Source organism: Chaetura pelagica, unplaced genomic scaffold (assembly GCF_000747805.2).
Source record: "Chaetura pelagica isolate M959 unplaced genomic scaffold, ChaPel_1.0 scaffold83, whole genome shotgun sequence".
NCBI lineage: Eukaryota > Metazoa > Chordata > Aves > Apodiformes > Apodidae > Chaetura > Chaetura pelagica.
Genome location: NW_009952893.1, coordinates 4,181,030 through 4,193,958, shown reverse-complemented (window position 1 = coordinate 4,193,958; position 12,929 = coordinate 4,181,030). Strand labels below are relative to the sequence as shown.

The window sequence follows — 12,929 nt, the reverse complement described above, 5'->3', positions numbered from 1 at the left end:
GTGGGGGGGGGGGGCAGAAAGAGAAATATTTTTGGCAAGTTGTATTTTTATCTGTTCTTGTAGTAAAATTTCTGCCTAGACTTCTCTGGGAAATATCATGGAATGTGGAAATTATGCTGAATAAATTTCCCATTCTCCCCTCTGCCTTCACCAACCAAGCAAAGGGAGTATTTTCCAGTTTTGGGGGACAGCAAGTCTTTATGCCTTCAAACCATGAGCGACTACTGAATATCTACTTAGTGTGCAAATGGGTCAGTTCATCTGACTTCATTACTGATCAAGTAAAGTGTAACAGCTGTTAAGAATATTTATGAAAACGTATTGCCATTGTGTTAACTTCACAGAAGTTATTCTTTCCTAATGTTAATTTTCTTGCTCTTTTATTTCATTCATAAACATTGGTGAGAACTATTTATGTGATCACTTACAGCATTCTAATACAGTCATTCTGTTTAGTCCCCCTCATGGAGAAGCAAAGCCTGGTTCAAGCACTCTTCCACCTGTGAAATCCAAGACAAGCTTCATTGAAGCAGACAGATACTTCCTGCCATTTGAATTGGCATGCCAGTCCAAGTGCCCCAGGATTGTCAGTACATCTCTAGATTGTTTACAGGTCTGTATGAAGAACTTTTATTGTCAACTACCATTTCTGTTGGTTTGAAGGAGAAGGACGATTGTATGTAACAAATAATGTAATTGTTTTTGTATTATTTTACTTTACTGCACACACAAGCAATTTGAATATATTTCTGACAAAAAGTGAATTTAAATCTTACTTATTATGTACCGGGTACGTGTGTTTGTCTGTTCGTATTATCACAGACGTATTTGGATGAGCTTTAGTGCGTCAGTGTGCGACTACCTGTTTTCATGTTTATGTGGTCAAACTAACACAGCAAGTATAGAATTAGCAAACTAATTTTCTGCTATTTATAATTGCAGCAAAATATTTTCAGTGTGAGTTGTCTGTTCTCTCAAAACTCATTGGCTTCTGTAATGTTTTCAGAACAAAGCCTGCAGCATAGAATTTAGCTATTCACTTCTCCTGAGCAGCCTAACAACAGTGAACTCAATTAATACATTTACATTCACAGGCACTTGGTGTTGCCCTGTGATGCCTTTTTGCTCTGTGTGTTTTTAAGAAGGTGGGCCATGGTGCTTTGCAAATTCTTTTGTGCCAAAAGTATTCAGAAGAGGATTTAAGTTAATTCTCTAATAAATTAACTTTAAAAATATCAAAGTCCTAGGGAGAGAAAATAATGATAGAGCTCTTAAAAACAGTAGACTATCTAGTAGCTTAAATAAAAAGCATCTGTAGCCAGTTTATTTGTTGTTAAAAACATTTGTGTGTGCTGACTACATATGAAGACTTGTGTGATGTGAGTTAGTTTTCAGAATCTTGCTTGGCTTAAAACATTGTTAACTGATTAACAAAAGCTTTAATGTTAAGTTTGCTGACAAACTTTGTATTGCTGTTGCTGAGTGAAAGCTGAATAAATCTGGAGGGCCTTTAAAAAAATTCATCATGTTTTATGAGACTTGGGATAAAATATACTGGGTTTATTAATATTGTGTCAGTTAGAGCTATCAAATGAAATTATTTATTAAAATTAAAAGCGGACTTATTTTTAAGCTCCTATTTATGTTTTTTTTCTCCTCTCCAGAAACTTATAGCATATGGACACTTGACAGGGAATGCTCCAGACAGTACAGCTCCAGGCAAAAAATTAATTGATAGAATTATTGAGACAATATGTGGTTGTTTTCAAGGCCCTCAAACAGACGAAGGGGTTCAGCTACAAATAATAAAGGTAATCTGATCAATACTTCCAGTATTTTTAGTGGTGATAGCAGGAAGACATTCATGACCTCAGAGTTCAAAAGCAGAAATGTTTAATTTGTGAATGTAATGGTATTTAATAAAATATTTTCTTGATCCTGTTTGTTTGAGATGTAAACTCCCTTTCTTACGCTCCTTTCCCTGCTCCTGTTGCATTTTGAGTTCGTGGTTGTGACCTGAGGTCTCGTGCTTAGACCACTGGGTAAAATTTCATTCACAGCAGATTGGTGGAGCTCTCTAATTGTGAGAATTACTATCAAATAATCCTGTACTCCCAGTAGGGAAGATGGTAATTAAGCAGCAGATTTTTAAATCCATTTCGGAATTATTTTATGAAATGCAATTAGACCTGGCAGTCAGATGTTACCATGGTAGCTTTGTGCTGCTGAGTCATTATACTTTTGCTTGAAGGAGGTCTAAGGTTTCTTTCCATAGCTTATATAAACACTGCACAATGGACTTTGTACAAATAAGTGTTTCTGGGGAACCTTTGCCATTTTTTGATTGCATCCATTAATTATGGGAAATCATTATGCCAACTAATAGAAGTTAGCCACTTAGTGGAAATACCTGTAACAATAGTCTTTGAACAGATGTGATGATGAGCAGTAGTGAAAAACACAGCAAAAGTTATTTTTGTGGAATGTAGTGTTTGTTACCTTGTATTCTTGTGTAGGTGTCATGAGGTATTGATTTTTCTTTCAGACTGTATATACTTGTGTTGCTACAAAGCAGGTTGATTGTTCTCCTGTTCTTTTTCGCAGCTGAAATCTTCCTTTTTCCTGATGCTCCACTTCTCCAGCAGATAGTTACTACAAATGTTGGTTTATGCTGCTGTTTTGATTTGTTGATTTGTTTTGCCCAAGCATTTAAGTAATCTTTCATTTTGTGAAGTTTTTGTTATTTTAAACTGACTGAAACCATGATTTCTCTCTCTCACTGTAACACCTTCTCTCCACATGCTTTTTATTCCAGTCCTCCCTGCCTAAAGGTGGTTATGTGTGAGCTGATACTCCTTCTGTCCAAGAAAATAGTTGAGACAGTAAATTCTTCAATAACTGTAAAATTCATTAAGTGTGCAAAAATGTGTTTTGTGCCTTCCTTTTTTGACTGTTTAGATGTAGCTAATAGCCATGTTAAAATGTCTGTGAAAGTGGAGAGTACTGTTTTGGCTTTGACTCTATATTTGTCCAGTACAGTGGACACTATAAAAAGCATGAAAATTAGAAATAACCTTAGCAAACCCCAGATTTTTTTCTTTGGGGGGAGTAATGAAAATGCTAAGTCAATTGTATTCCCTTAGACTTCATAAATCTTCAGTTGTAGACTGAATGTGGATGTTCCTTCTTCAGTATGATTTGTAGGATGGATCATGTGTCTTTTCAGACTCTTCTGTAGTCCTGGTGATCTGTATGTTCTCTGAAGATTTTTAATTCCATCAGAGAGATAGCAAGCAAGGGACCTGGGTCTCCCACTTCTGTGCTGGCACTCTCAGGCTGTAATTCACAACACAAGCAGTGTTCCTGCAGCACAGTTGCATCACCAACACCATCATAAGAACTGAGAGCTGTGATCACTCAGGCACCTTCTTGGAGGGTTATCTTGGTTCTGTATGCTGGGTGGATGCTCATTACATAGCATGCTACCCTCAGACTAAGATCTGGGAGCTGGGATTAGGTCAGAGTTAGCACATGGTGCTTTTTGCTGGTTACTGGATGTCTTTGCACTGGTGGAGTCACCTTAAGCACGTTCCCAGTAACCAGAGCCACTTAGACATTCTGGTTGACTACCAAGGAAATAATCTTGCTGATACTGAGGAATGTAATTTGTCTCTTTTTAGGTATCTAAGCTTAGAAGTATGTTATGACAGTTGGTGGCCAGTTTACCTTTCATGCTACTATTTCTGCTTGCATATTCTCATTTTTTTTAATCCCTGTGTTCTTCATCTGCAGACTCCATGATGAACCAGACTGGGAAATTGGCCTTTTCCTTTCTTCCTTCTTCTTGTAGCTTAGTTTGTTTTGGTATAGTTTTGATGGGAAGCTGTGCAAGTTCTTGTTCAGTTCTTATGGTGGGGATTGCTAGGACAGAAAAAAAGCAAGGAATTAGGCTTCTGTTTCCATTGCAAATTGTTTATTCAAATTATGTTTGAAACAGCCTCCCTTGATTGAGCATTTCTGTCTTCAGGCTTGCTCTGCTAGGGCTACTATGGCATTTGCGATGACTGTGTGTAAAAACTTCCTCTTCACACCCGCAGAGATTTTAGTTGAAGTTCTGTTTACGTTTCTGTCTAGCCTTTTTTTCTTTTTTTCTGAAGAACTACAATTATGACAAAAAATTTGTTTGTTTGTTTGTTTTTAAATCTATGAGAAAGAACAGGAATGAAGAAGGAAGGGACATGAAGATCAACTGTTTATCCTTACCTGTGTCTTCTTTCCTTGTCTGCTGTATAGTCAGTGTTTTTATTATCTAGATAATTTTTATAGCTTAAGTTGCTTATGTTTGGCAAAGAAAAAGTTTTGTGTGTGCTTGATAGCAGTAGTTTGAAAAGTTGAATGCTATTTTCATGACCACTTTGAGTCTTCCATGTGCAGTGGACTGTTCATAAGGTTGATGCCTTTATATGCCTTTTTACAACTAGTCACACTGTCAGTATGACCTGTGTCCATGGGTGAAGGAGTGTTGAATCAAACGCTGCTTGCACAGGGTGCCTTTTGAAACTAACTAAAAATAGAGGATAACTCATTTTTGGATTACAAAATGGGAAGACCGTGAAAGCCAACTAATTCTGAGGAATAAGGAGAATGACAGGTTTGACAGAATTTATAAAACCTGTGTGAAAACAGATTCCAATTTGAGAAGACTCTTAGAAAAAACATACTCGGTTCCATATCCTGTTATGTTTCAGTACTTTGATATACTATCAAAATAACTTAATCATCCACAATATCATGTAGAAGTGGTGTTATTTTTTTCTATAAAAAGATGGTAGAAAACGTAAGTCCTCCCGCTGAGATTCAAAGGAGCTGTGGATTCTGGAATGATATGAGAATTAAATTTATAGTAATGAAGCAGGAGGTTTTATTTCTGAAGCTTTGTATTTTGAGGCTTTCATCTTAAGTTAATGTCTAGGACTGGTTACTTACGCTGAATATGCTGTCCTGTCATTTTACAGTTGCATTTTTTAGAGAAAGGTAATGTTTTCATGGAAAATACCTATCCATTTAATTCCATATTAGATTCTAGTTCATTTTGAACACCTAGCTTTCCAGTGATAAATATTTATCTTCCATAGGAGAAACTAGAATATAGTTCTGTTGTTTCTGCAATCTCCACAGTCGTTTGTTTCAGTTTGTTTCAGGGCTGGTAACTGACCACATGCATGTGAATATGGATTGTTTTTTCTTAAAATTGATGTTAAATAGAAAAAATACTAATTTTAATCAATTACTAAGTGTTAATTAATGAATTGTTGTTACTGGTGCAGAATCTAGCATATGACACTGTTAATTTAAATAATTGTCTTGATTGTGAAAGCCTGTTGGAAGCAAACACTGTGTTTTTCTATTTTTCATACTCTTATGAGTATGACCTATATGACCTATTTACATAGGTCTTTGAAGTTGGTAAATAATGTTGGGTAAATGTAAATCTTTTAAAGCTGTCGTAAACGTGTAACACAGTTGACTGAATAATTTGAAAATGATAAAAAGCATAATCTTAAACTTTGCTCACAAAGAAAATTTTGTATGGAGAACTATATCACTGCATTCTGTGTGTCGCTCATTGAAAAATCATTTATCTGTAAAGGTTATTTGATGTAGTTTTTGCTTTGTGGTTTAAGGACTTAAGTCTCCTATGTTTTTCCAAAAGTTAGTCATATTAGAAAGGTTTCTTTCCGTGCCTGAAGAACAGCAAAGGGGAGGAGTACAGAAAAGTAGGCTTTCCTTTAATCATCACTCCTTAGCTCACACTGAAGATATTTGGATGAAAACAGATGAGCTAAGTGTGACAAGGAGTGGGAACTCAGCTGCAATAAGCCTTGAACAGCAAATCTTTACCGTGGTAGAAAAGAGCAAACCTAATGCTGCAGCTCCAGTCAGCAGAGCTGCTGTGGTAGCTTTGCTGTTCTGACCTCTGCAGGCAAGCATTTTTTTCTGTCTGGGTTTTGTTCCTAGATGTTGTTCTACCCCATCCCATGGCCTGATATGCTTTTAATAATCTGGATCAGCTAAAACCACTTTTAGAACAGAAAATCCAAAACCAAACACCAGAAAAGTGCATGGGCTTTTTTGTTCTGTTTTGGTTTTAATTGTACTAATGCATTGCCCTTAAAATAGCATAGGTGGCTTCATGCTCCAGAACTGTTGCAAAGTAAGCAGTAAGAGTGTATGACTGAACGGAAGTCAGAGCTTTTGTTGTTCCACCTCTCAGGGACATGCATTGATGTGTAGAAGTTTGAGATTTTGTATAATTCTGCTTAACTGAGAACTACCTCTAAGGTGGTTGTCTTCAACTCATCCATCACCTTTCTCTTCCTCCTTGCATTGGACCTAATAGCTATTTGGTCATAGAGTGGGACTGAGGACTAATCTGATGATAAAGTAGAGAAAGGGAAGGATAAGTTTTCAAACATCTGAGTTGATAAGTGTTTCAGAGGGGCAGGACTGTTCCTGATTGTAACCTGTGGTTTGACAGGTTTAGCTCTCATGCCAGTTGTAGTAATGATGTACTTTTCCATGATACAAAATGAGTTGACATTTAGGGCATGCACTCAGTTTGAGCCCTAAATGAAAGCTACTAAGGATGGTGTCAGCAAGTAATTGTAAAATACTTTCTCTTTTATGTCTGTTCTCATATCTCTGTTAGATTATGATAGTAGAGGAGAAGAAATGGCCCTGAGACATGAAGTGTGACTAATGGTGTAAGGATGGCTCTAAATTGGAAGGAATATGAAAGATATTACCAAAAGATAAAAGTTAGATTCTTGACAGTTTACAAATGTATAGTAGTCATTAGGGTTCATTATCTCTAATGCCTGAGTAGGGAAGAAACCCAAAGAAGTGACTGTCAGGAATTCTGTAATGAAAATTAACTCTTCAGTAGTTAGATGTCTGCAAATAGATGCCCTGCTGGAGAGACTGATTTCTCAGTCTGCAAATAAGATATAGTTATTCAGTGAATTTGAATTAATTTGTTAAAGAGGTATGTCTGTGTGTGTGTCAATATTTCTTCACCTCCACATCTTCTTATCAGGTGGTGTGAAAAGAGTCAAGGCCTAGTAGTCAGAACAAGCATACTGAAGAAACTTAGGAAATCCAGGCTGTTAAGCCAATTATAATATCACATAATCAGTCTGTAGCCTTGTCACCTGTCTCTACTAAGAGGCATTGTCTCATATCATTAAAAGTTGGGGAAAACACCCCTTAAGATGTTGCTGAATTGAAATGGAAGTTAAAATTGTACTTTCAGGTGTTAAATTTGGGTAGTCAGGAATTTGATAAGGAGATAGAAAGTGGCACAAAGGAGTTACTTCAGCCTGTCTCTTTCTCACATAAAGATAACATGTTCCTTATTTCTTTGTTACCTGATCTTTTAGAGGTTTAGTTGCATATTTTTGGTGAAAAAAGAGAAGCAGATACTAGCTCAAATGGAAAGAAAGAAGTTAATTTCTTCAGATATTCTAGCATCTACCCAAAGAGAGTTTAGAAAGGGTAGGTGTCCCACGTATAACTGCCTAATCTCATATTCAGTCTTTGTTTTTCACCTTTATGTTTATTTGTAAGACCACTTCTAACCCTTCGGATTGCTTTCCAGATTTTAACGAGTTGGTCATGTTTTGTGTCTAGAAAATTCTATGGTGACATAGTAGCTACCTGTCTAGTAACTCCATTGGTTACTTCTTGCTGTTATATACTATGAAATATACATATCCTAGATACATTGATTAAAAACATTCTCAATTTAATATAACTGCTATTTACAATGTTCCAATATGGCAATGAGAGTACATGGGAAAACTTAATGGAACTGCAGCTCAAGATATGTGCTTAGTTACAGTTTAAAAGTAATAAAATGTATGTAATTATTAATTTGATTGACAAGAAAATATTTTACTGGGAAATACATATGTGTGTGTTTATTTATTTATTTAGGCCTTGCTTACTGCAGTAACATCTCAACATATAGAAATCCACGAAGGAACTGTGCTACAGGCTGTAAGAACATGTTACAATATTTATCTAGCAAGCAAAAATCTCATAAATCAAACCACAGCCAAGGCCACCCTTACACAAATGCTGAATGTCATTTTTGCACGTATGGAAAATCAAGCAGTGAGTATCTTGGTAATCTATATAGAAAATAGCTCTTAAAAGCAAACCAGCTTGAGAGATTTATTTTTGTTTTGTCATGATTATTATATTTTTGTACTTTCCTAACTTGACTACTTTTGGAGTAAAAAGGATCTGGTATCTTACCTTCTTTTTGAGTTTTGCACTCTTAAGTAGTGTGTAAAATGTGTTTGGAGTTGGGGGTGATGTATAGGATTTAAACTTCTTGTGCTAGTCCTATGTGTCCATTCAGTTTCTATTGTCAGGCTGTCAAGAGATGCTGCACTACCTGCATAAGAGTGCGTATGGAATACATTAGTGTTAGTGAAATGCTCCAGTGCTGTTGTGATGATAAACACTGAGGAAGTAATCCATGGTTGAAACTAAACAAAACCCCCGAAACAAACAAAAAAATCTTGCCAGTCATGTAATCATTTACATTTTTAAACATTTTAATGTGTAGTAGCCACTAAGAAACATGTCACTGAAGTTGCTATTGTGAGTTGTCAACAGGGACCCCAGTATATGCCCTGTGCCTTCTACTCCAGATAATAAAGATCAAAAAGGCAAAGTAATTGTATTAATTCCTATTAAAAAAAACAACATCCAAACCCCAGCGAACCAAAAAGCAGATGCCCAGATTTGAGAACTGGTCAAATTCCTAGCTACTGCTAGACATAATTCTGCTGTATTACTACCAACTCTAAGAATATGTAGTATCTTCTTAGCTACTTTTGTCTCAGAAGCAGCTGCATATTGGTACATGGTACCATCACTTTCAAAGATTTATGAGACATCATATTTATGGTAAGTCATGGCAAAAGCCATGCAGTACCAGAGTGCTTTGAGAAATCTGTGCAGTTACTGTCCTTTTAGGCAAGTTAATACAGAAGTGTTATGTTGTTGTTATGCTACAATGGAAACCTTCATTTTTGCCAGACTGTAAGTCTAGTCTTTATGCAAGCTGATAAGCAGTCTGCTTATTTAGCACACTCAGGGCAGTTTTTTTAATATGGTAGCAAATCAATGCTAGAAGGAATTATTTGAGCTGTAATTTGAAAGGTAGTATGTTCTTGGGGATCTGAAGCACCCTGAAAGATGCAGCGTAGAAAGCTTTAAGTGGAGAAGTAAAGGGCTGAAATCATAGTAGCCAAAATAACATATAAAACATTACCATAACTGTTGGTAAACAGTAGGCTCTGCAGGGATAGAAAGCCAGTCCTTTGGTTATCGCCTCAAAGAACACCCTGCTTTGGTTTGACTTTAATGATTGTTTTCTCAGTCTATTAGACAAGTCACAGAAATTCTTCCATTTCAAGGGAATCCAGATCAAGGAACCCCAAAGCTAAAATAGTCTTTGGCTTACAGTTTTAAGTATGATAATTTCTTCCTGAGGATCTGTCTTTAGCACTAGTTTTGGACGTGCTGTTCTTTTCAGTTTTAACTCCTGTTTTTTGTTATTTTGTGTTTGTTGGATTTTTTTTTCCCTTGAATGTTTAGTCAGTTTTTTGTTTTTTTTAATTCTTTCCATTAATACCACATGCTTGTAGGATAACAAAAGACTCTTTAAGTTCTCTAATGTATTTCTCTTTGTGAGAGCTTTTTAAAAAAGAAAAAAAATCTGCCTTGTTGTTTTCTCCGTGTTGTCACATCTCCTTGCTGAACTTCCTTATAGAGCAGGCAGAAAACTCTTGGTCCTATACTATGTGTAGTTTGGAGCTCCCTCTTCCGCAGTGAAGGCATGGTTAAGTGTAATGTGCATAGCTGGGAAGCAGCCCTCTTGCAAAGGTTTATCCTGAGATCTTAAAATTATTTATAATAATACAAAGGATGCATTTTCTTAAACTGTTAGAACAAGGCACTTTGTAAGTGAAAACAACAGAGATTTCATGTTTATAAAGTAATGTATACAGTATGCATACAGCTCATTGGGGTTTTTTTGAGAATGAAATTCTTGCATGATTGCAATGTTTTTGTAGCTTCAGGAAGCCAAACAGATGGAAAAGGAAAGACACAGACAGCAACACCATTTACAGCAGTCTCCAGTAAGCCATCATGAGCCTGAGTCACCTCAATTGAGACATATTCCAGCACAGACTGATCAGCTGTCCAAAGAACACGAGAGAGAGCTTGACCATAGCACAAGTGACGTGGACAAGAATCTTCAAGAAGATATAGAAGCAGAAAATGGATCTGATATTTCTAGTGCTGAAAATGAACAGACAGAAGCTGACCAAGCCACAGCAGCAGAAAGTAATCAGTGTGTATTTCTGTTTCATGGAGGGAGGGAAAAGATCTGCTAAAAGAAAGGCTTGAGGATTGTCTTTTTTCCCCTCTCTGAAATCTGGAGACAGGCATAGATTTTCAAGTAATTCGCAAATGTGAAATGGCTGTTGTCCTTGTTACCACTGTTACACTTTATCATGGGTATCCTTTGGTCCTACACTTTTGTAGTCCCTGTAGCATAGATGCTCTTTGCACCTATGTAATATTGTGGAAGTTTTTGACAATGACATCTCAAAATAAGTAAGTTTTCAGTGTTTAAAGTACATGAAAATTTAAAATGTATGTCTTTTGTTGGCATAGGTCTGTGGATTAATTACCATTACAGGTTACATTGGAATGCTTATGGATCTGCAAATACTTTTTTCAAAGCATCCAAACATGGCTCTTTTAACGTATACTCTCCTATTAATAGATTTTTAATTGAGTTTTTAAATATGAAATGCACATAAAATGCCACCTTAATTTATGAGTTTCTCATTAATACTTGTTTGGCTTTGTTTTTGTTTTTAAAGATCTTTCTAAAGCTGATGGCGAAACATATGATGGTGAAAGCAATGACTGTGAAGAGAAGGCACAAGAAATTGTAGAAAGAATTGTGCAGGAAATGGTGAACATAGTAGTTGGAGGTATTATATTAATATCTGTCTAGTCAATAGCAACTGCAGTGTGACTTGACATTAGCAATTTTTTTATCACTTCTGAACATTTAACTAAATACATCATTATTTAAATAACTTGCTCTGAAGAAAACAGTTACAATTTTCTGACCTTAGCTGTGCATTATTTAATAGTAAAATGGACAAGATTTCATACATTAATTTACATTCTCTGTATTGGGGACTAATTCTGGTTTTAAAATATAAATTCTTGTTTCTTTTATTTTCCTGTTTTGTTTCCACATAAGCTCTTGACAGAGGAGTCTGTCTCTGTAGTAACAATGTAGCTACAATTTTAAGTTTGGAGGAAAGTGTATATCAGATTAGCAACTTTTTTTTTCCCTTCATTACTTTGTGGAAAAGTGAAGTTATAAGTCATTATATATTTTTATTTTCAATAGTGAGTATTAAAATTATCTTAATTTTTTTTTTAGTTATATAATGTCATGTAAATTCTGCCTTAAGGTCCCCCTTATGATTCTTTGCCTCTGATTATGTTAGTATTTAAATGTTAGATTTAAAAGCTTTTTTAATTTGCATTCATATGTAACATTTGTTTGTAACTTTTACATCTTTTCTGATAGATGTGGAAGGCACTGCAGGTGGTGATGGCACAATCGTGACATTAGAGGATGGCAGTGACAGTGAAAACATTCAGGCAAATGGAATTCCAGGGACTCCAATTTCTGTTGCTTATACACCATCTTTACCTGATGACAGATTATCTGTCTCTTCCAACGATACTCAGGTACAGGCAGTTACAAATTAGGAAATACTGAAAAAAGTAATATATTGTAAGCATTGCCCAGCATTTGTGCAGTGTTTAATATAATTACATCAAGTAAGTTACTCTGATGAATTTCAAGTATTTAGTCATGTTCTAAGCATTATTCTATTTTAATGCCCTGTTTAAGTTTAATTTTTGTAAGTCAATTTTGCATATGATGCCTTTTTTATCCTGGCATGTTTTTAGATGCACCATAGGGTGCAGTATTCCAAGATTAGAGAACTTAGTTTTGTGTTTTTTGAAGTGCTCCCAAGAAACTATAAAACTAGCATTCAATATATACATAGTGAAGAACATACCCAATTATAGACATGCTTGTATAATTTCAGTGTGCTCTTTTCAAAGCATAAATGGAAATTACAAGTCTATAGCATGACCTTACTGCAATGATTTCAGATAAAGTTTTGTATCTGAGATTGTTTCATTTTCCTTAACAAAAACAATGTAAAAATATACTGACTCACTCTGTTGTATCAGATCTTGGCATGTATGCACTATCAACTGACAGAGGATATCTGCAATTAAAGTGTAGAGAGTAATTAGGTTTGGGAATAATAGAATTTTAGCTGAAAAAGCTACAGTCACTTTTGTCCTACAAATAGAAAGTTAATATTGAATGTATTGTTTATATAAGGAACAATGATACAGAATTGCAAGAACTTAGTAATAGGAGTGATTATTGTACCATAGAAATTTAACAGATTTATCACGTCACAGATATGTCACTACTCACATTCTATTAAAATATCAAGCTGTTTTTTTTAAACTAGTTATCTGCTGAAAGTGCCTGAAGGTAATTCACTGCAAGTTACCTTCCTTAAAGTTGACCCACCTAATTTCATTGACAGTCTTTAATTAGTTTTGACTTTTTACTGAGATGGCAGTTTTTATTGGTGATTTTGTTCATTTTAACTGGAATGCAGGATATTTTCTTTTGTTTTAATTTAGTCTTGAGACCATAAAGCTATAGTGAATTGGTTTTATTTGTATAATATGTTAACTTCTTGTTGCTAGGAGGTGGGGATTTC

The 12,929-nt window shown here is 35.4% G+C and overlaps 1 protein-coding gene across 1 annotated transcript in view; it reads left to right on the top strand.

The window, feature by feature from the left end:
• ARFGEF1 (ADP-ribosylation factor guanine nucleotide-exchange factor 1 (brefeldin A-inhibited)) overlaps positions 1-12,929 on the top strand; it is a gene marked incomplete at its 5' end in the record, with an annotated part of 62,264 nt that overhangs the window by 3,993 nt on the left and 45,342 nt on the right. Inside the window, 6 exons of the mRNA XM_009995560.1 lie at positions 457-613; positions 1,665-1,811; positions 7,996-8,175; positions 10,152-10,425; positions 10,971-11,084; positions 11,699-11,862. Coding sequence (XP_009993862.1) covers positions 457-613; positions 1,665-1,811; positions 7,996-8,175; positions 10,152-10,425; positions 10,971-11,084; positions 11,699-11,862 — 1,036 coding nt within the window. The remainder of the gene's footprint in view (positions 1-456; positions 614-1,664; positions 1,812-7,995; positions 8,176-10,151; positions 10,426-10,970; positions 11,085-11,698; positions 11,863-12,929) is intronic.